This window comes from Biomphalaria glabrata, chromosome 14, assembly GCF_947242115.1.
Source record: "Biomphalaria glabrata chromosome 14, xgBioGlab47.1, whole genome shotgun sequence".
NCBI lineage: Eukaryota > Metazoa > Mollusca > Gastropoda > Planorbidae > Biomphalaria > Biomphalaria glabrata.
The window spans coordinates 12,416,704-12,438,400 of NC_074724.1; the positions used below are offsets into that span (position 1 = coordinate 12,416,704).

A 21,697-nucleotide genomic window follows, 5' to 3' on the forward strand; every position below is an offset into this window, starting at 1 on the left:
GCTTTCACCGATATGCGTCATAAACCTTTCAGCTGAAGATCTATCCTCTCAAGAGTTTGTGACTTCTGTTTTATTTTGCTGTTTTGAGTTTCTGTAACTAGTAGTTTTTTTACATGATAGGATAGCTAGCCCTACGACCAACCCTCCTCCGTTTTCAGTCAAGCTTAGGATTGTCCTATGGCAGTGTAAAGTAATACAGTTTTGCGTGCTGCTTGGCAGTCAACTTTGTTAATGGACGGTATGGTATGAACGCTACATGTAGTATGTTGTGATCGATCATGTGATCAAAAGTCTTCGGATAACAAAGAGAGAGTGTGTGTAACAGAGGCAGTTCAGGACGCAGTGCAGGACAAAAAGACAGTTAAGTTCGTATGGTACAATGTGAGTCTAGGAGTAGACAGAGAGAAGGAGAGTTAAGTAAAGGAAGTACGGCTATGTGCAGCAACGCGTGTAGCGGGCCACATCAACAAAAAGTTACAAAAAATGAAAAAAAAATTCATATGAAAATATTTGAAACTATTGGATCTATTACTTTCATTAATTAAAGGTATTTTTAAAGTCTATCATTTTTTACGCGTCTAAAGTGCCTTCATTTCTGTACATTTTAAGCAACATTAAAGTTACCTTTACCACCAACTTATTTTATTGTCTCCTTTTGGTAAATATTCTCAACGACACTCAAACCAACCTTAACCAATCTTTTATACGCGGCTTAAACCAAGAAGGCCTTCATATTTGTTTAATAATGCCGCTGTATATGTTGTTTTCGAAACAGTCAGACTTTCTTTACTAAACAAATAGTTGGCTTATTATCATGTTCATTTTTCCTGGTGGATTCTATAACCAGAGTTCCATTTTATAAACTCATAAACTCACACTCGTTAAAGGTCATGATACCGATCCATCAGAAAAAAATTGAGAGCCCTAAGGAAAGATAAAGATACATTTTTAACTCTTTAGAAGGGGGAAAAAAAAGGATTTTCAACTTTTTACGACGTTTCCACAGGCAGGATGAAACCAAGTCGCAGGTCAGTTTTAGCTCGCGGGTCGTACTTTAGGCACTAGTAGTCTAGACCTATTACAAATTTAATGCATGACTGATCCAAACTATTTGATGCACTTAATATAAGCTTGTTTTTATTTTTACAGTAGTTTTTGTATTTTGCTTGTTTTGATATTAAACTTCCGGAAACTGTGGCTGAGTGGTTAAGCGCTAGACTTTTGAACCTGGGTTTGAATCTCGGTAAAGACTGGGATTTTGAATTTTGGAATTTTTTAATGCGCTCTGGGTCCAACCAACTTTAATGGTTACCTGAATTTAGTTAGGTAACGTAAAGGCGGTTATTCGTTGTGCTAGCCGCATGATATACTTCTCCGTCTATTTCATCATAATCTGCTATATTGATCGCAAGGAATTTTATTTTTACTGTTAAACTATCACATTACTTGTACATATTATACTGAGCAGAGTTTTCAGAAGGCCTATTAGAGAAGATCGTAACAATATCTATGTTTTGTATGTGTATATGTGTTCAAAAATCTTTTTTTAAGTAAAGAACAATAGTTGTTTCTGCCATGAAAATTTTTTTAAAGTCCTCCAACACACACACACTCACACACATGACACACACGAAAATAAATTGTAACATCGTAAACATAACCCCTGGACTAGCCCTAATTACTTATACGAGCCGAACCGCGGCGTAGCAGAGCCGCTATTAATTGACGGGTGAACATATAGTGAATGACACAGTTGTCTAAATGGGATGGTTGGGCGAAGTAGAAGATTATATATATAAATAACACAACATGACAATCTCACTATTACAAATGTAACGCCAACTTCTCATTCATTCTTACTAACCTATATAAAGTCACATGCAATTAAACATTTATTTTTTAATAAAAAATGTGACAAAAGAGAAACATATTCAACATATTTACTATAGATGTACAAGGTCTAGCTTCAAAGACATTGTCTCAAAGACAAGAAACTGAAACGAATAGCTACAGACCTACAACTGAAGGTAAGAAAATAGAAAACAAAAAAGAGTTTCTCAACATTCTATATTTTAAATTACCTAAGAACTAAACTCTTCTGTGGCATCTTACGTCTCGAGAGACGATCTTTTCCCTTTGCAACTTCTTGTGTGACTAAAGAGGCCAGTCCTTGATACACAGTTGCGATCGAATTATGGGCATATGTAATCACCAGGCGCCGTTGCATTTTCACCCTTGATTCTGCTTCTGTTGTGTATGACCCTTACTTTATGTTCAATTTCTAAGTGGATCTTTCCATTGCCACCTCTTCCCAGCTGCTAGTGTCGATTTCGAAGACCTTCATGTCTCGTTTGCATACATCCGTATAACGTAAAAGTGGGCGACCAGCGGCTTTCCTGCCTTCTATTAAATCGTCATACAGGATGTCCTGTGGAACTCGACCTACTGACATTCTACCAACGTGGCCAAGCCAGCCAAGGCGTCTGCTGCTGATAACAGAGCGGATGTTCTGGCACCCTGCTCTTCGTAGCACCTCATCATTGGTTATCTTATCTTGACACCTTATTTTAAAGATCCGCATTAGGCATCGGAGATGGAAGACATTCAGCTTTTTTTCCTGCCATGAGTAGGTTGACCATGTTTCACTTCCGTACAGCAAGGTGCTCAACACGCAGGTCCAGTAGACTAGGGCTTTAGTACTGTTAGTCAGCAATATGTTGTCCCAGACTCATTTCTGCAACCATGACATGGTGGCCCTTGCCTTGGCTATCCTGTTGTTTATGTCTTTATCCAGTAGAGTGTTGTTGGATATGATGGAGCCAAGATAACAAAAGTGTTCAACAATTTCTAGTGGTTGGCCATTAATGTTTACTTGAGGTGCAGTGTTTGTGTTTTGGACAAGTATCTTAGTCTTGTTTGACTGATGTTTAAGCCTAAACTCTTAAATACGAAACTTTACCAACTATTAATTTCAAGTTGTTTATTTATTTATTTATTTATTTATTTAGCAATAATGTTTTGCTCTTCTAGCTTAACTAACATTGTAGGTCTAGATCTAGATCTAGTTCTAATTCTGGTTCTAAATCAAGTTCTAGATCTAATTCTAGTTCTATTTCTAGCTAGATATAGAGAGATCTAGTTCTAGATGTAAATAGAATTTGTATGACAAATGGAAGGGGATATATTATATTTTTTGCGAGGAGAAATATCTTCATTTGTATAACACCATTAATTTCTAGCTGACTACCTAAAGTATGTCAAGAATATTTTTTTTGGTGTTGCCAATTTATCTAATTTTTTAGAGAATCAATCCTTTTTAGTTAATCTTTATTACTTGTAACATTTTTATTAATTTAGAATATATGGATAAAGTTTATAATATTTTTTTAAACTATACGTGTACGCTAAATAAATATATTGAGGCGTGGTGGTTGAGTGGTAAAGCGACTGGCTTTCGATCTAAGGGTCCTAGGTTTGAATCCCTGTAAAGACTGTGATTTTCACATTGGGAATCTTCAGGACGCCTCTGAATCCACGCAGCTCTATTGGGTTCCTTACATTTGTTGGGAAAAGTAACTGTGGTTGGTCGTTATGCTGGCCACATGACACCCTCGTTAACAGTTGGCCACAGAAACAGATGTTCTTTACATTGATCACTAGTTCTGTAAGGAGAACGTTACTAAAATATTTAAAAACATCAACTTGTAATTTAAAAAGTACTTATGTTTGATAAAAAATTCATTTTGAAAGATTTAAACATAAAAATAAAAAAAAAATAATTTAATTTCATTAGTATTATTATTATTTTAGTACCCAATGAGTTTTTATGTTTTTTATTACTTTCAACGATGAAAACAACACTATGGCTTGAATATTCCAAGTCCATTGGTGAATTCGATGGGAGCCGACTCTTGAGTTTCTGTGATATCTTTGTAATCTTGTTTATTTATGTTTATTCTTGGGTTGAGGAATCCGAAACAAAGGATGCACACTAGGTTAAAAAGCATTTTAGTTTTATATTACTGTTTCATTAGTAAAAATGTCTTTTAATAAACCCTAAGGTTTTGTTTGATTTGGAGACGATATGATAACTTTTCATTTAATAATACTCATAGATATTTTGAATTTGTATTTCTATTCTCTGTAACTGGCTACCAATAAAAAAAAATCAGTAGTTTTTACTTGTTTTAATTTTTTTACTCGCAATGCCTTGCATTTTTGGGGGTTAGAAAAACATGTTTCTATTTCGATTTCTTTTTTGTAAAATTTCAGTATATTGTGTTGTTTTTAAGTTTTTAAAAATATTGTAATTGTCTGCAAATAATCTTATCCGGATCAGATTTTTATCCTTTTTAAATAGTGGTGTGACATCAGCCTCTTCCAGTGACTCGGTACCTGATTATGTGATAACTGAAAAAATATTTTTAACAGCTGTGCTAGCTCGTAGCTTATTTTTTTGAGCTATCAATCTGGAATACCATCAATTCTGGATATTTTATTTGGTTTTATGTTAGCTTATTTCTTGTATCCCTAAATCTCCTATGTATTTATTTAGAATGTTGATTTTTAATATCGTTATCATATGTTTCGTTATCTTCACTTTTAATGGAGCTACTTCTGTTGTTTCCATTTTCTTAGATATAAATTTTATCAATTCATTATGACAACAGGATATTACATACAATAAAAAATGAAATACAGTACATCTATTATATTAAAAAAATCAGTACAGCGTATGTAGCATTATCTCTTTATTTTCTTCGTTCTTTTTTTAGCCTCATCCAGAACACCAGATGGATTAGAAGCTAGCTTGGATTCACAAAGTATTTCTTCAAGTAACGAGAGGCAATCTTTCCATGACAATGGGGGTAAGGCCATGATTTGAGCAATAAAGCAAAAACAAACAATAGCTACATAAATCTGAAGAATTTTTTTTTTTAAAAGATAATGAAAATTATCTCTGTACTATGTTTCTGAAATTGTGATGATAATTTTGAATAAACACATATAATTTATTTCTAGAACAACTATGTCGAAATGAAACAATATCGTATGAAAAACTAGGAAAATTTTTCATTTATTAGTAGCTATAATTAGGTTTTCAAAAAAATGAGTTCCGTTAAAACCCAGTATTCCTCGAAGCGTGATTATTTTTTTTTTATATAATAGGCCAACACGTGAATAAACCTCCCTTAAAATAGAAAGCAGTGTTTCCCTATACACTCAGATTGTGCATAGTGTTCTGTTAATGAAAAAAAGGGAAATACTGATATATATATATATATATATATATATATATATATACATGGGCGTAGCCAGGGGGGGGGGTTCTTGGGGTTCAAACCCCCCCCCCCCCGAAATGAAATCCCCCCCCCAGCAGGAGGGGGGGGAACGGAATTAAGTGACTGAAATTTGCTTTCATTTTGTTTATTTTAGGTGAGATTTTAATACTAAATCATTACTTACCACAGCACAGCCGAGGGGGTTTTGAGTTAAAAACCCTGTACCAGGGGGTTTTGAGTTTAAACCCCCCTACCAGGGGGTTTTGAGATTTTAAAAAACCCTATCAGGGGGTTTTGAGATACAAATCCCTCTACCAGGGGGGTTTTGAGTTTAAAACCCCCTACCAGGGGCTTTGAGTTTAAACCCCCCTACAGGGGGTTTTGAGTTTTAAACCCCCTACCAGAGGTTTTTGCAGTTAAATCCCCCTCTTCTATAAAACAAAACAAAAAAAATTGCAAACAGCAATCCCCAAATTCCAACAGCACAATTAAGGAAGATTTTGATTTTAAAACCCCCTCCAAAATTTACGATAAACCCCTCTTCAATATAAAAAAGCAAATTACACATTCAAAATTTTATGAGCGTAGCCAAAGGGGTTTTGAGTTTAACCCCCCCCCCCCTCTTCCATTTGGGTTTGAAGCTAAGATAATATAAAAAAAAGCAAATTACACACTATAAAAACTATGAGCGTAGTCAAAGGGGTTTTGAGTTTAAATCCCCTCCTCCAGATGGCTTTTTCTTTAAAGTTTAAAACCCCTCCAGATGGTTTTGAGTTTAAAATTCCCCTACAGAGCGTTTAAAGTTGATAACCTCTCTCTTCAATATTATTTTAAAGCAAACTGCAGTCACCAAATTCTATGATCGTAGCTAAATGGGGTTTTGAATTTAAAAAAAAAAAAAAAACTCCAGAGATTTTTTAGTTTAACCCCTCAACAGATGATTTGACGAAAAAACTTTCCTTTTCGATATAAAATCTAAAGCGAAATACAGGCATGTAATTCCAAAAGCGAAGTCAAGAAAGGTTACACATTTCTACCAGTGGCTTGGGCTCCATTGGTAAAGTGTGAATAGTCTTCTGCCGAAATTGAAAAACATTAAATGTGGCTCAACAAAGATGGCTAAGACAGATTTTAGGAGTCAGTCATAGAGATCGGGTCTAAATCAAAGAAATCATATGCCGAACTGGGAGTCGAATCCTTAGTAAGGTTGTGACAGAGCGTCGCATGAGGTTTTGCGGGACAGGTTCTTCGACAAAATGAATTACGCAAAATAAGAGTTGCGGAAACAGCTTTCCGGAAAATGCGCCGAACGGCGAAAGAGGGTCTAAGTCAGTAAAAATAGCACATTAGCTTTTTGAAATAAAACTTTTTAATAGCAAGATAATGCACTGTAGATACCTCAGAATATGCATTTTGTTGGCTTTCAATACCAGAAATAGTGCTCGGCGGCGGGGCTTTGCCCCGCGCTGGGGGGCGCTGCGAGCTCCCCCAGACCCCCTTGCTAGCAAGGGCGGGGAGTCTACAATAAACAATAAACGTCTTCCGAAAGGGTCTGAATGTAATAAAGATTAATTATGTACACACACACACACACACATATAATTTTTTTCCGCGGGGGGGGGGGAGCATCCCCCCAAAACCCCTCCCGAAAAAAAATCCTGGCTACGCCCATATATATATATATATATATATATACTAGCCTGACATTACCCGCGGCCTGCGGGTCTGAGTTTGTGTTTACTAATCTAGTGGATTGGATTTAGATGTATGTTAAACTTAGCTAATGATCCTTTTAAGTTTTTCTCTTTCGCTATAAAATAAAATTAGTTGTGCGAAAATGGGTTTACCCGAAGCCAATACATTCATATCTATTAAAAACGAAATGAGCGATAGTAGAATAGGATATAAAGTACAATTAAAACAGTTTTACCCGTTTTGTTAAATATATGGTATTATAATTAAGTCAGGATGTTTTGAATTCGCAGATATATGGAACGAATTTATGTAAAAATGCTTTTGAAACACAAATTACAAGGTTAATTTTATTAAATAATGTAATCAATAGACTATATTTTGTATTTTCATGTGTCAAAGTAAAAAAACTATATGTGCAAAGTGTAGTTCTTAAAATTAGATCTAGATCTAAATCTTTCGATCTTTTTTCATGTCAACATTGTAAACAAAGCCTAGATCCTTATAATACTACAGCTTTAATAGAGTCGGTCAACTTTTTTTTGAGGGTCTTAAGTTAGTTTTAATGCTACAACACATACACTGCGGTCTAAGTAAGACCCTAAGGAAAATTTTTGCCAAGTTTTATCAAGATTGGTCAAGCGGTTTTTATTTCTATTCCTAACATACATACATACATACAGACATACATGCATACGCCTTACTTTCTACTTTATAGTATATAAAGTATATATATTGTTATAAACCTGGTGGTTAAACAGATGGTCATAGGCTGTGTGTGTTTTTAGCCTACGCAAATCATCCCAGTCCAGCACAGTACGAGAGGTCAACCGTGACTAGTGACAATACACGCCAGTTTGGCAAGGACCACAATTAAAAAATCAGCTTGCATATATAATTTTAAAAATTAGATTGGATGAGATCGTTGCATCAGAACAGTGAATGATCTAAAATATCATGATGTCTGATTTTCATTGTCTCTTCTAGTTTCTGAGATCTAAACGAGACTGACGGAGGGACAGACAGACAGACGGACTGACATACAGACGGACGGACACACAGACAGACAGGCCACACAAAATTAATAGCCTCTTTTCCCCTTTCAGGGGCCTCTAAAAAGGCAATTTTACTACTTTGTTTACATTGCTTGGGCGGACTCAACTCTAGGTTTGTGTGAAAACAAACTATTTCTAAGTAATCTTGCATTTGTTGATTTAAAAAAAAAAATTACTTACTGTCTACTAAATGATACAAAAATGATTTTTTCAGATGATAACAGACAACATTATGATAATCCTCCCCAAATTGTTCAGATCGAAAAATGTCCAGATCCAAAATGTTCAGATCCAAAATGTTCAGATCCAAAATGTTCAGATCCAAAATGTTCAGATCCAAAATGTTCAGATCCAAATATTTAGATCCAAAATGTTTAGATCAAAATGTTCAGATCAAAAATGTTCAGATCAAAATGTTCAGATCCAAAATGTTTAGATCAAAATGTTCAGATCAAAATGCTCATATCCAAAATGTTCAGATCCCAAATGTTCAGATCCAGAATGTTCAGATCCAAAATGTTTAGATCAAAATGTTCAGATCTAAAATGTTTAGATCAAAATGTTCAGATCAAAATGTTCATATCCAAAATGTTCAGATCCCAAATGTTCAGATCCAAAATATTTAGATCAGAATGTTCAGATCCAAAATGTTCATATCCAAAATTTTCATATCCAAAATGTTCAAATCCAAAATGTTCAGATCAAATGTTCAGATCCGAAATGTTCCGTTACAAAAGGGCGGCGCCTATACAACCATTTTGCCCAAACTATTGTGTGAAAAAAAAAACTGCTTAGGAAATAAAAAGAAATAGTAAGTGTACAAAATTTAAAATCATTTAATTAATTATTTAGATTTACGTTAGCTAACTACAGAATTTTTTTTTATTTAATCTAGTTCGACTATCTCCTGTTCCTTTTTTTGTGTCATATCCTCCAACATTTAAAAGGAGTGGTATGGACAAAGATCTAGGTAATCTAAGTAACATTTTTTATTAGAAAACCTCTATTACAATGCCTCTTATTAACTCCTACTATCATGTAAATTAAAACCTTCTGGGTGGCTGCGCTAAAAATCCTGGATTCTGATTTTAAAACTGATCAAACGATTTTCTAAGAAATTTGACAGATGATGTACATCGTTGGAAAATGAGTTACTAGCTCGTTCGCCACACTAGCAAAACTTTAGTTTGACCGTTATAATTTTTTTTTTAATTATGAAAAGAAACAAATTTAATTTTTCCTAGAAAACAAGAAAATAATCGCATTATGTCTTCGGCTATTTCGGTTATTCAAGAGTTGAGTAAATTAATATTTTAACAATTTGCGAATTTTCTCCTAAGTCTCGAGTTAAGGGCCTGTCATTGAAATATTATAAAGTGTAGTTGATCTATACGTTCTTTTAATCAGAATTATTTCTCAAAAGGGTTGTGTGAATAGGAGAGCTGGTGTGGGTTAAAAAATATAAAAAGCAACAAAATAAATAATGATAAATGTATAAGATTAATAAAAAGAGTTTTGTCTAGTTAAAAAAAAGTATTTTTTTTATGTTTTTTTTTTCTATTTACAATACCTCTATTAAAGTCACACATTCGGAGTTGGGATAACCAGGAACCTCATGAATGGACACTTTTCTCTAAAATTTTCGAAAGATTGTTCTAGAAATTTTACAGTTGGAGTATATTGTTGGAAAAAGAATCACTTGCTCAATGTCCACACTGGCATTTCTGGATTCAATAGAGAGTTTAATAAATTAATGCTTAGAAAACTTTCCCCTCCGACGTCTAAATCTAGATCTAAAGGTCTATCATTGGAATATTATAAATATCAGAAAGTGTATTAGATCGCTTAACCAGGATTCTTTCTCGTGGGAAGAGGGCAATGGAGGCAGGATAAAAAATGCCTCAATTTTCCAGAATTCAACATTAATTAGTTACTGGGAGTAAAATAATTGCTTTATAAAATTTATAAAGTAGGTATTTTCATTTTTAAAGCATTTAAAAAAAATATTTTTCTGGTTGTTCATAACAAAAATGTTCTACAGATTTGTTGTTTTTTTTTAAGTTTTAACTGAATTGAATTTTACGATTTATATCAGTTTGCTGCAATTTAGTCTTAACTAAAAAAGTGTTTATTGTTTGGGCTTGTTTATTTAATTGATTTTAAAAATTATTACTTACTGTCTACTAATTGATACAAACATGATTTTTTCAGAAGATAACAGACAACATTATCAGAGTCCTCCCCAAAATGAGTTGCGAACCCGGCAGAAAGCTTCAAGTAAGGCTTAAATCAATTATTTATCTTGTAACCGCATCAACCTCACACTCATATGGCTTATTATTCGTGGTCAAAGATAAGCAACATATTTTTTTTTATTTCCTATGATCTCGAAGATGACTGTAAAGTACAATCATCACTTTAAAAAGCCGGCCCCACAGATGGTATGGGTAAGTTGCAGATAGGCCTTCTTCTTTTCTTAGCTTTTTGTTGGTTCTGCTTTATTTCAGGCTGGCCGCTCTCATTACCTCGTGTTTTCAGACTACGATAATCACGGCTTCACGGCATGAGGAGTAATCTAGAGGTAGTGTTTTCCAGCCGTGAATGGGAATATCACACTCTTTGAGGAAGCTTGTCAAATATGTCAATGTTGACCTCCAGAGCGCGCTTTCTTGTACACAGCAACCCATTATGAAGTCGTATGGGAAGGCAATTTTCCGGCATATGCCTTACATGCCCTCCCCCCATTCAAATTTGGGATCTTTTTGCTGAGGCAACTGTAGGATTTTGATGTCTCATATGTGGTCGAACCTATTCACCTTAGACATTGTAGGTAGAAGGACTTTAGCTTTTTGATATCGTGAAAATATAAGGTCCAGACTCTAAGCACATAAGAGTGAAAGGAGGACTACAGCATTTTTTTATGGATATGCTTATTACTCTCCTTTGTAAGCCTTGCTCTTGAAGTCTGCCAAAAGCAGCAATGACATGTACAAGACTGAAGTCTACCTCGTCATCAAGGTTTGCATTTGCTGATATGGTGATTACCAAATAGACAAATTTTTAGCATTTGCTACTTTTTGGCCAGAATGTGTAATTCTGAGACTGATTAATTTAGTGCAATTTTTGGAGGCGTTGGTAAAGATTGTCAAGCTATTTTGAAAGTCAAAAAAGCGGTAAAGCGCTTAGCTTCCGAACCGGGGACCCGGGTTCGAAATCATGGTGAAGACTGGGATTTTTAACTTCGGGATCCTTGGGCGCCTCTGAGTCCACCCAGCTCTTATGGGTACCTGACATTAGTTGGAGAAAAAGAAAAGGCGGTTGGTACATCATCTGCCCTATAGACCACATGGTCTGAAAGGGGAAATAATTAGGCCATGTTTACATCTAACTTTGCAATCACTTGCACCTATCATTTGATTTGTCAACCTTCTTTCTCCATTCTTATCTTCCATTTGTCTTTAATATAATTTCATTCGGATGTTCTTTCTGAAAATATTGAAGCCTGCCTGGGTTGACCACTTAGGGGGCCGATTGTGAGTTAGTGTTTCCACACAAATTGTCTTTGTAACCATGTTTTAAGTTTTACTTGAATAAAATTTTACGATTTATATTAGTTTGCCATTTAGTCTTGACCTAAAAAAGTGTTTATTGTTTGGGCTTGTTTATTTAATGGAACTTTACTTTTTGAAGGTTCATTTCAGCACATTGAAGAGCAAACAAGACCAGAAAGTGAACACTTTTATGAACCAATTGATCTAACGAACAACAAAAGAGAAACGGGTAAAAAAAAAGTCTCTTTGATTATTATTACGTAGTTTAGTTTGATTGTAATTTGACTTTGAACAATTCATTTAAGCATTGGTTTTCCCCCAACCTTTTAAGTCACATAACATCAAAGTTTGCACACAAGTATTAAAGAAGGCATTATTTTGATTTTTTGACTATATTGCTGAGATTTTTTTGGCAGCTTCCCAAAGAACAATGTAAGTAGTTGATGAGTCTATCAACAAAATCAACAACAACAATTTACATTTTTTTTAATTTTTTGTTGTTGTACTGATCTAGTGGTTTTGATTTAGGTCTATGTCAAATTTAGCCTATGTTCCTTTCACATTTTTTGTTAACTTTGCCATGCAAATAAAAGTAGTGTGCGAAAATGGATTTACTTGTTTAGCCGACATATTAACAGAGGCGTAGCTAGGTGGGGGGAGCTAAGGGGATAATTTAAAAATTCCCTCGGGCCTCCACTTGAGTTGGTCCCAAAATGAGGGGGTTTTTTTACATTAAATATTAAATATTACGCAAAATGCAGGGACCCCCGAAAGAGGTCAAGAGTCCCGGCCCCCAAATTATTTCGAATTCCGAGCTACGCAACTGCATACTAATATCAAATATATAACATTGTAAAGCATACTAATATCAAATATATAACATTGTAAAACGAGTGTAACCGATATGTTTTTAAAGTCTCGTTGTTGGATAGAAATAAATTTAGATTTTTAAAAATATTTAAGGCCCTCCGAATATTTGAGGGACATTAATATTACACTACTGTCTCCACCATGATCAAGTAGCATTTATGCCAAGTTTTATCAATAACGGTAAAATGGTTTTGATTTTTTTATTTCTGTGATGAACAAAACATACATACATACATATACCTTACCTTCAATTAAATATCATACTAGCCACTTATTACCCGCGGCCTGCGGGTCTTAATATGCATATCCTTGATATAATCACTGATATAATGTATTAGAAACAATTAAACAAAATAAGAATGTTTTAAGTAAAGCGACTTAAATCCATTTTTGTCTATAAAAAACGTGCTTATAGGCCTATATATATTGAGATCAAGATGAAGAGTCAAGATGCTATTATAATAGATGTAGATCTACTATTATTCAAGTGCTCAATAGCCTTCAAATTCATTTTATGTAGTATATTTAATATCCCCCATAGTGAGCCTTATCTTGCCTGTCCAATCATAGTCCGATCAGTGAATACTTATACATACTTTCTCTTATTGGTATCAAGCAAAATAATAGATTAAGCCTACCATAAATTAATTGACTAATAGGTTAATTTTATTGATTTATATCTAGTCTATGCTAATGAATAATTGAGCAAGGTTTCAGCTTAATCACAGATTGGGTGTGGGAGAAATAACGTGTACTAAATTTTTATAAGACAGACAGGTTGACAGAGTCTGTTGATATAAGCTTTGTAATGATTATTTATAAATAATTATTTCAATATAATGGCGTAATGCAAATAATTATTTAAATAAATTAATTCACAAGTGAACATTTTGAAATAAAATCACAATGTTTAACTGACTTCCCAACTGTACTATTTTCCATTATATGTACCCTGCTTTAAAATTAACTCATTCGTAAATTTAAACAATATAACTAAAGACCTAAACAAAAATAGTTGTCATAATCATGGCATCCATTATGACGATATCAGTGAATTCTTTCTGGCATTTCTTTCTTCCCCCAATTAGTTCCTCATGTTATCTTATCAACTAAACGATCTAAGAGAATGAATCATAGACTACAGTGAGTTTTCAAAGTACATGACGCGTATTAATAAAAAGCTTGCCAAACCCTTGTACAATCTGCCACGTTTTTACTTGCTGGAGTCGTATGCTGTTACGCTGAACCACACTGAACCAAGTCGTCTGTAGAGAACCGACTTGACTGCGACACCATCGCTCTTTACATATGTTTTCTGAACCAGAAACCGACAGAATGTCACTCAATCATTCTGGTTAATCACAGGACTACATCCGAGTTGGCCTGAGAGCTGTTCACTTTAGATGTGTCTAGAAATGTCGAGGTCATTGTGGTTGACCGTGGCGAATTGTCAAAGTTGACCGCTCGACCAGCACTGACCTTCGGTGATTTGCGTCGGCTGACTACACACACACTGTTACCACTATTCGCACCATACACATAACATATATATATAAAGAGAGAAAGAGTGAGAGAGAGAGAGAGAGAGAGAGAGAAGGGGGAGAGAGAGAGAATGTTACAACATTCCATCCCTTGTCTTGTTTACGCCCATTAAAATCAGAGTAGAACTCAAAAATAAAACACTTTTAGACAAACAAAATGAAAAATGTATGTTGCATTTGTATTTATGTAGCTTATGTATAATATGAACTATTCATATCAGTATCTAAAAGTTATTTTTTTCCCCTCTTAACAGAGGCGTAAAACATCTCTTATGGTATTTGATGGAAGTCAAAATCACATAATTCACAAGCCCTGGAGGACAATGCGAATAAACCAAATACTGCTAAAGATGTAAATGTAGATTTTTTTTCCATATAATAAAAATACTTATATGCTATATTTTAGAAAAAAAATAGTGTTTTTGTAAATTTAGTCTCAATTTCCTATTGAAATATATTTGTTATGCATATTTTAGTTTTAAAATGTGTATATTTTCTAGTTTGTGGAGGGTAAGATCTTTGGTAGACACACTCTCGTCAATCCTTAGCTTTCTTTAATTTTTCCTAGCATGCTGCAAGCGTACACTTTTTAATCACATTTTGCAAGCCGTAAAAATGAGGGAAAAAATAATTAAGAAAAAAAAACTTCTGACATGTACAAATTTGGAAATATTCTATCTCTTCTTCGGAGGCCCCTTTCTCGTGGAGACCCTCCCTTAAATTCGACCATGTGCTTAAGAACAAAAATGTTTTCAAAGAAGAAGACATCACCAAAGAAGGAAGTCTCTTTTGCTCGAAACAGCTCATACACAATCGCCCTTCCTCTGTGGCTGACGGACATTATAGAATTTTCGTCGCTCCAAAATGTTTTTTCTTAAACATTACTAAGGATTGCGTGATAAATAGACCTTTTTTTAACAATACCTCTATTCAAGTCATAATTTCGTGGAACCTAGACACTAATATCAACAATGGCTCTAAAGATTTTCCTATAAATGTAACAGTTTATGTTTATTGCTGGGAAATTTTCGAATGTTTGGCCTTATTGATTCAAGAGTTTCAAAAAATTAAGGTTCAGGAAAATGTCGTGCATCGTGTTATAAGTCTAGATCTAAAGGAATATCATTGAATTGTTATAACGTTTAGTAGGTGTATACATTTGTTTAGGCTTAACCAGTATTCTTTCTCTGATAAAAGTGGGGTAAAGAACGCAGTAAAAAATGTTGCATTACTTAGTAACGTAATATTCATTAGTTATTAAGAGAAAATCAATCACTGTATTAAGTATATAATGGAGGGGTACTGTCTATTTAAAAAGTGTTTTTAATCTTTTTCTTGTTTTATTTTGTTTTAATCATTTCGAAATAGTTTTTCTTGTGAATAATATCTATATAATGTATAAAGTTGTGCTATAGTTATATATAGACACAAGTGTAATAGTTTAATCCATAAAATAAATGTATTTAAATTTTAAGGATATTTAGAGGAGATTCGGGCCCTCAGCCGAGTCCTCGGTATGATGTAAATTTGACACCATCTTATATTTTTATGTTTTCATAAGCTATTAATTTCATTGTGAAATTAATTGAATGTTTGTGTTTTTTTTTCATCGACGCAAGCTAAAAATATTTTAAGATTACAAAGCGAGTTTGTGTTATCACACAAATTCACAGGCAGCTTCCACCGAATTTACATATGGACCAAGACTGTTCAAGAGATGGTCTTGTTTTGATCGTTTAAAATATTAAAACTTCAAAAAATCATTTGAGTTACTTTTCACTTAAAAGCAAACAGAAGATTTCATCGATAACTCTTCTGTAATCAAGCTTTGAAATAGAGCTTCCTAGAAAACAGCACGGAAACCTCCCAGATACTTACAGAAAGATAGTTTTAGTCTCTTTGTAATTATTACATCGTTCTACATAACAAGATAATGTTTGTTGTTATAGAGCCTATGTCAGTTTAGAAAATTTTGTTAAAGTACCTAACTAGATCTACATTTCTAGGCATGTACTTAGATCTAGAAGATTATGTCGGTTATTTAATTTTCTTTTTATATTATTATTATATTATTAAATCTACCCTACTTTTCTACATATATGTTAATCTAATAGTTATTTAGATCTGAAACTAAATGTTAATAATTTTCTGTATTTAGATTTATATCGACTAGACAATATCAAGTTTAGATATAGACATTGTTTTAGAGGCAGTACTTATGGTACTTGTGTTGAACAAAGCCGATTAGATCTATGTAAATTTGTATATAGAGATATGATTTGTAACATAAATAGCTTATCGCATTTCCTATAAGGTTTTTACTTAAATTATTCAATGTTCATTGTTTACATAAAGGTGTAACAATTTAAAATTCCAATTGAATATTTATTTGACCTTGTGTTCTAATTCTCTAATACATTTTTACATTATTTAAATTTTATTACAATTTTAGTTTGCTTGCTGCGTAAAGCAATGAATTTGAAAAGCATATGATGAATTATATAAATGTCAAGCTGTTATCTATCATGCTTACAATGTGATAGTTACGACAAACTAATGACACATATTAATGTTCGGTCCTAGTTTTTCGGATATTATCCGAAGTCCCATTTCTATTACACATAAAGATGCTCCAACTTCAAGCTCTACATAAACAGATAATGTTTGTTGTAGCATACCCAAAAGATCGACATTTCTATGCGTAGATGATTACGTAGATAATTTTATGTTTTTAATTTATAGCTCACTAGCCGGGTACGACCCAAGAGTTGCGTGCCTTGGTTTGGGTATTAGTTGTCTAGTGGATTGAATTTAGATCTGTCAAACATGGCAAATGTCCCCTTAACATTTTAAGAAAAATGAAAGTAAAGTGTGAAAATGGCCATCTTTTTGATATCTATAATATAAAGCAGAAAGTCATATATATATATATATATGTATGTATGTATGTATGTATGTATATATGTATGTATGTATATATATATGTATGTATGTATGTATGTATGTAGGTATGTATGTATGAATGTATCCATCCATCCCTCCATCCCATGGAGGGCTCTGGCCTGCTTCAACACATCCATCCATTCAGATCTCTCCTGGGTCTTTCGTCTCAATGACCTGACCCCAAGCTGCTTCAGATCTGCTTCTACATCATCAATCCATCGCATTCGGGGTCTGCCTTTGGGTCTCCTGCCTTTTTGTTTTTGCCTGTATACGATTTTCGCTCCTCTGTTATCCGACATTCTTTCAAGGTGACCTGCCCAACGTAGTCTGTTCTTTTTTATTTCCGTCACTATTGGTGGGTCTTCATACAATTGATATATCTCATGGTTAGTGCGTGTCATGTATGAATGTATGTATGTATGTATGTATGAATGTATGTATGTGTGTATGTATGTATGTATGTGTCACGTCCCTAGTGACACCTCATTGTTCACAAAATGAGGACATTGTACCTATCTCAAATCAGGTCAGCGTACCCACGCTTAAATGCCAGAAAGACGCCGATTAAAGCTTAGTTCAAGGCTACAGCAGGGAAACATAATTAACGTTGGTTAAATTACAAAAACAATTAAAAGGAAAATTAAATGTAAACGAGGTCAAGGAGTCAAGGATGGGTATTGAGATGTCATGGTTCTTTATTCTAAAGAAATATATACAAGGAGGAGTGTTAGCTTGAGACGAGAGAGAGAGAGAGAGAGATAGAAAGTTAGACTTAGAAGTCGCTTGTTTTTAAAGTAAATAGTTACTCAGTATATTGATCATTTTACTGAATCCTGTATCTGTTATATATATATAATATATATATTTGTGCATACATTCATTGTTTCAAGTTCAAGTTCAAATTAATTAAAACTCAAGCATTGATTATTAAAGTGTTTGAACTATAATCAAGGCACCGCTGAATCCGCGTATGTCATAGTTTTTAATCATCAAGATCTTCAAGTCAAATAAACATAATAAACACGTGACAGTATGTATGTATGTATGTATGTATGTATGTATGTATGTATGTATGTATGGATGGATGGATGGATGGATGGATGGATGAATGTCCCTCATAGAGATCAAAACCGTTTGACCAATCTTGATTAAACTTGGCATAAATGTTCCTTGGGTACTAACTGGAACAGCAACGTATGTAAATTAGCCCTATAACAAGCTTGAAACCCTTAAAAACAAAAAGTGCCCAACTCTATAAAAGTATTACTATCTCGTTGATCTAGGTCATATAGCCATGTTTAGATGATACAGGACCGAAAGGTCACGCATGCATGATTGATCTACTTTTATTAAAGATATTTTTATACTTTAACACGTCAGCACGTCGCTCATCAAGAGGTTTTAGATAGACTCCAACAGCAGGGTTTCGTAACTGAGCTCCTGGAATAAAATTTTTCTTGTATTTCTGAGCTTCAGAAACTGTTTCTCTTACAATGGATCTTTTTTTTTTTCTCAGTAAGAAGAATGCAACTAAAAAAAACTAAACAAAGAAAAAGTGGGACATGATGATACTGAAGATTGACAGACATTTACGGCAAAAGAGTGTATTTGTTTTGTTGTAGTGGGAGAATTTTGGTGTAAAAAGGTTGTAGAATGTAGTCTTATGAAATGTCCTCTTTAAAGAACAATTTTGTTGCTAACGTGTTTCACCAAAAAGAAGAGAAAGTTGCTACATTATAGATGAAACATCAAATTAATGTCATAGTTTATCCTATACTCTTAAGCGAGCAATTCTTGGATACATATATATTTATTTATTTATAAATTTTATTTCGAAAACGGCTCTAACGATTTTCTTTAAAATTTCAAGTTATAAGCATATTAGTGAGAAAATAATTCTCAACTCATTGGCCACATCGGGAAAACTCGAGGTCGACCGTTATATCGGTTTGAAAATGCCTCATTATCGAAAAATTAATTTTGGCTACATAGTTTTATAAATGAAAATTTTCTAAATCATGAACTGAAAAAACACTGCCTACGTCACTAGGCTTACCGCAGTACACTAAAATATTTATTTTCAAACAAGAACGAGTTTTAAAGAGTCAGTAGACCTAATTAAACATTTGGGCACCATCTTATTGTAGATTGATTTATTAAAGAGCTATGAAAGAGAAGTAATGAAATTAAATGTGCCGATGTATGATTAGTTATTGTGTTTTAAGTGCCTAATAAATTGTTTACTCTTTAATTGCGTAGAGTGGTGTAGTTACCTTTTACTTTGTTGTTTTGTTTGCTGGTGACCTCCAAACTGTCTAAGGCCGCATGCAACCAGGTGCTCTCTTCTATTGTCAGCTAAGGCAAGTTGGCGCATAAGCTGGTCTTTAACTTTTTCTCTCCTAACAGACGTTGATTCCACCAGAATGTGGTGAATAATTACGGAGAGAAAGAGTTAAAGCTTTTCGGTGTATCGTCGACCACTTTTTTAGCTCACCAAAAAAAAAAACTGCCTTTGGAAAGCGTTCGTCTGATATTCGTCTCCCATACAGGGTACAGCGTAACTGTCGGACTTAAGGAATTCCCTCTATACAAAGACCGCGGATTAACATTTGAGACCAAAAGAAAATCTGCTGCCGAGGACAGACGCAGACGCGAAAAGAAAAATCTTAATTGACCACCGGAGGACAATGGTTATGCTTTCCCTTAAGTGGCAAAATATGTAGGTCACAGCTGGGGCTGCGTAGCCACGGAAAATACTGCAATCCTTATTAATTTTCCGTCTCGAAGACAAGCCTTATTATTATAATTATTATTTTGCTAGTGAATTATTACCATGTGTTTGTCACAGTCTTAGTTGACATTGCATGATCTAAAGTTCACGTCATGTTAAGAGTTTAAAAGACACGTGGAATTCCTGATGTAGAAAACAGGAAGTAGAATGAATAAAGTTGACTTTGAGTTCAGTCAAGTCAAGTCAGTAAGGTTTTGCTCCCGGTCCAGGAAGGTTGGACGTTGCTTCCTGGACTGGTGTATATATATGTACATAGCATGAAAGTCAATGGACTAGTGATTGTTGATTAGTTATATTTGAGAGCTGATTTCATTATGTGCTTATTGAATATTAAAGTATTATTCGTATTTCAATGGGTATCTATAGTCGAAGCTCCAGTGTCACTAGTAGTAATTGTTCTTGTTGTTACCCGCTGAGATGCGGACGTGATTGATTAGTAACTGACATATATTGGATACTTTTGATACCGCTGTTATGCGGATAGGATTGTTATTATTTCTTGACTTGTAGCACTAACAAGGAGTGCAGTATATTATTATTATTTTAGTAAAATAAACTTCATGTTGTCTGCTGAACGGACTTGAGTCAGTCGTATAGTGTTTGTCTTGTCACGTGTCTAGAGTACTTCAGGAAGCAAGAACCCAGTATTACACCATTCAACCTGGCATTGACAGTGTTCATGCTTCGCTGTCTACTGTCCCGTACCAAAACAAAGGAAATGGTCATAACACAGCTTCTCTACGCCTTACTTGCTCACACTGAACATGATATCTAGCAAGCTGTCAACGAGTTTGCGTACGCTGCAGCCTCTTTTGATTTAAGTATAAATCTCGGTAAAAAGCTTGAGGTTAGGGCGTGGAGATTAAAGGCCCAGGAGAGATCTGAATGGAGGTATGTGTAAAAGCAGGCCATATCCCTCCACGGGCTGTAGCACCAATGGGATGGATGGATGGCAAAAGCCGGTATAAACTTCTTATTGTCCGACTGTCAGGCTGGGCGGGGCACTTGTATGAGAAGTTACACTGCAAAGAATTTCTTCGAAGCCCATAATAGTAGGCCTACTATAATTTTACGCAAAAGATGGATTGTAAAACTATAAGACAGACGTGAGCTGTGGTTTGTCTAGACTTAAGAGACTTTATATTATGTACATGTACAATTACAATTAGAACTAACAGAACACTAAAGCAACTCTTCAGATTAGTAGTCTTTATCCGATCGTTCATTTTCCTAATTATAAAAATATTCCCAAAATGACTTCGGGTTTATAACTTTCCTTATCAAATTATTTAACCGAGCGAGGCTCGGCCACTTGATATTTTTTTTAAAGTTGTGATCAATGACGCTTTTACTTGATTAATAATCTATTACATAAACACATTCATGCTCGCATGTAACGTTTTGGACACACACAAAAATACATGTACACAGTAAATAATAAAATATATTTAGATATTGACCCGTATATTAATTATACATAAGTATGTGGTGAATTGTATATATTGTAAGCTATATTTTGTAAGTTGCCTTGGTTTCAAAAAGTGCATGTTTTTTTTTTTCCACTTGGGTATCACAAATTTAGCCAAATCTGTGAACATTGAAAATAATAGTTCCTTTAATGCTATTAAACAAAATAATGAATTACAAGTGATTAATAGCATAATTGGTTACTTTCTTTTTTTGTATTGATTTATGTCTTGTCTATGTTAATGAATAATTGTGCAAAGTTTCAGTTTAATCCAAGAATGGGCGAGGGAGAAATAATCGCTACGACTTTTAAACAACAAGGTTAGAAAGACAGTTTGTGTGGAAACACAAACTCAAAATTTGCCCCCGAAGTGATCCACCCAGGCAGGCTTCAATATTTTCAGAAAGAACATCCCAATGAAATTATATTAAAGACAAATGAGAGATAAGAATGGAGAAAAAATGTTGACAGATCTTGTGTACTGCCCAACAGTCCAGCAGATCA

At 34.1% G+C, this 21,697-nt stretch overlaps 1 protein-coding gene across 27 annotated transcripts in view; it reads left to right on the top strand.

Annotated features, from left to right (window-relative positions):
- LOC106074315 (uncharacterized) overlaps positions 1-20,300 on the top strand; it is a 135,875-nt gene extending 115,575 nt beyond the window's left edge. For 22 of the 27 annotated variants that reach the window (XM_056009558.1, XM_056009563.1, XM_056009572.1 and 19 more), the window contains 6 exons: positions 1,950-2,027; positions 4,776-4,868; positions 8,925-8,999; positions 10,241-10,306; positions 11,720-11,809; positions 14,246-20,300. In XM_056009558.1, the coding sequence (XP_055865533.1) occupies positions 1,950-2,027; positions 4,776-4,868; positions 8,925-8,999; positions 10,241-10,306; positions 11,720-11,809; positions 14,246-14,253 (410 nt within the window). In that variant the 3' untranslated portion in view covers positions 14,254-20,300. Of the gene's footprint in view, positions 1-1,949; positions 2,028-4,775; positions 4,869-8,080; positions 8,142-8,924; positions 9,000-10,240; positions 10,307-11,719; positions 11,810-14,245 lie in introns of those variants that run through there. The other 5 variants (XR_008774599.1, XM_056009564.1, XM_056009565.1 and 2 more) reach the window with 5 other exon arrangements.
- The last annotated feature ends 1,397 nt before the right edge of the window (positions 20,301-21,697 follow it).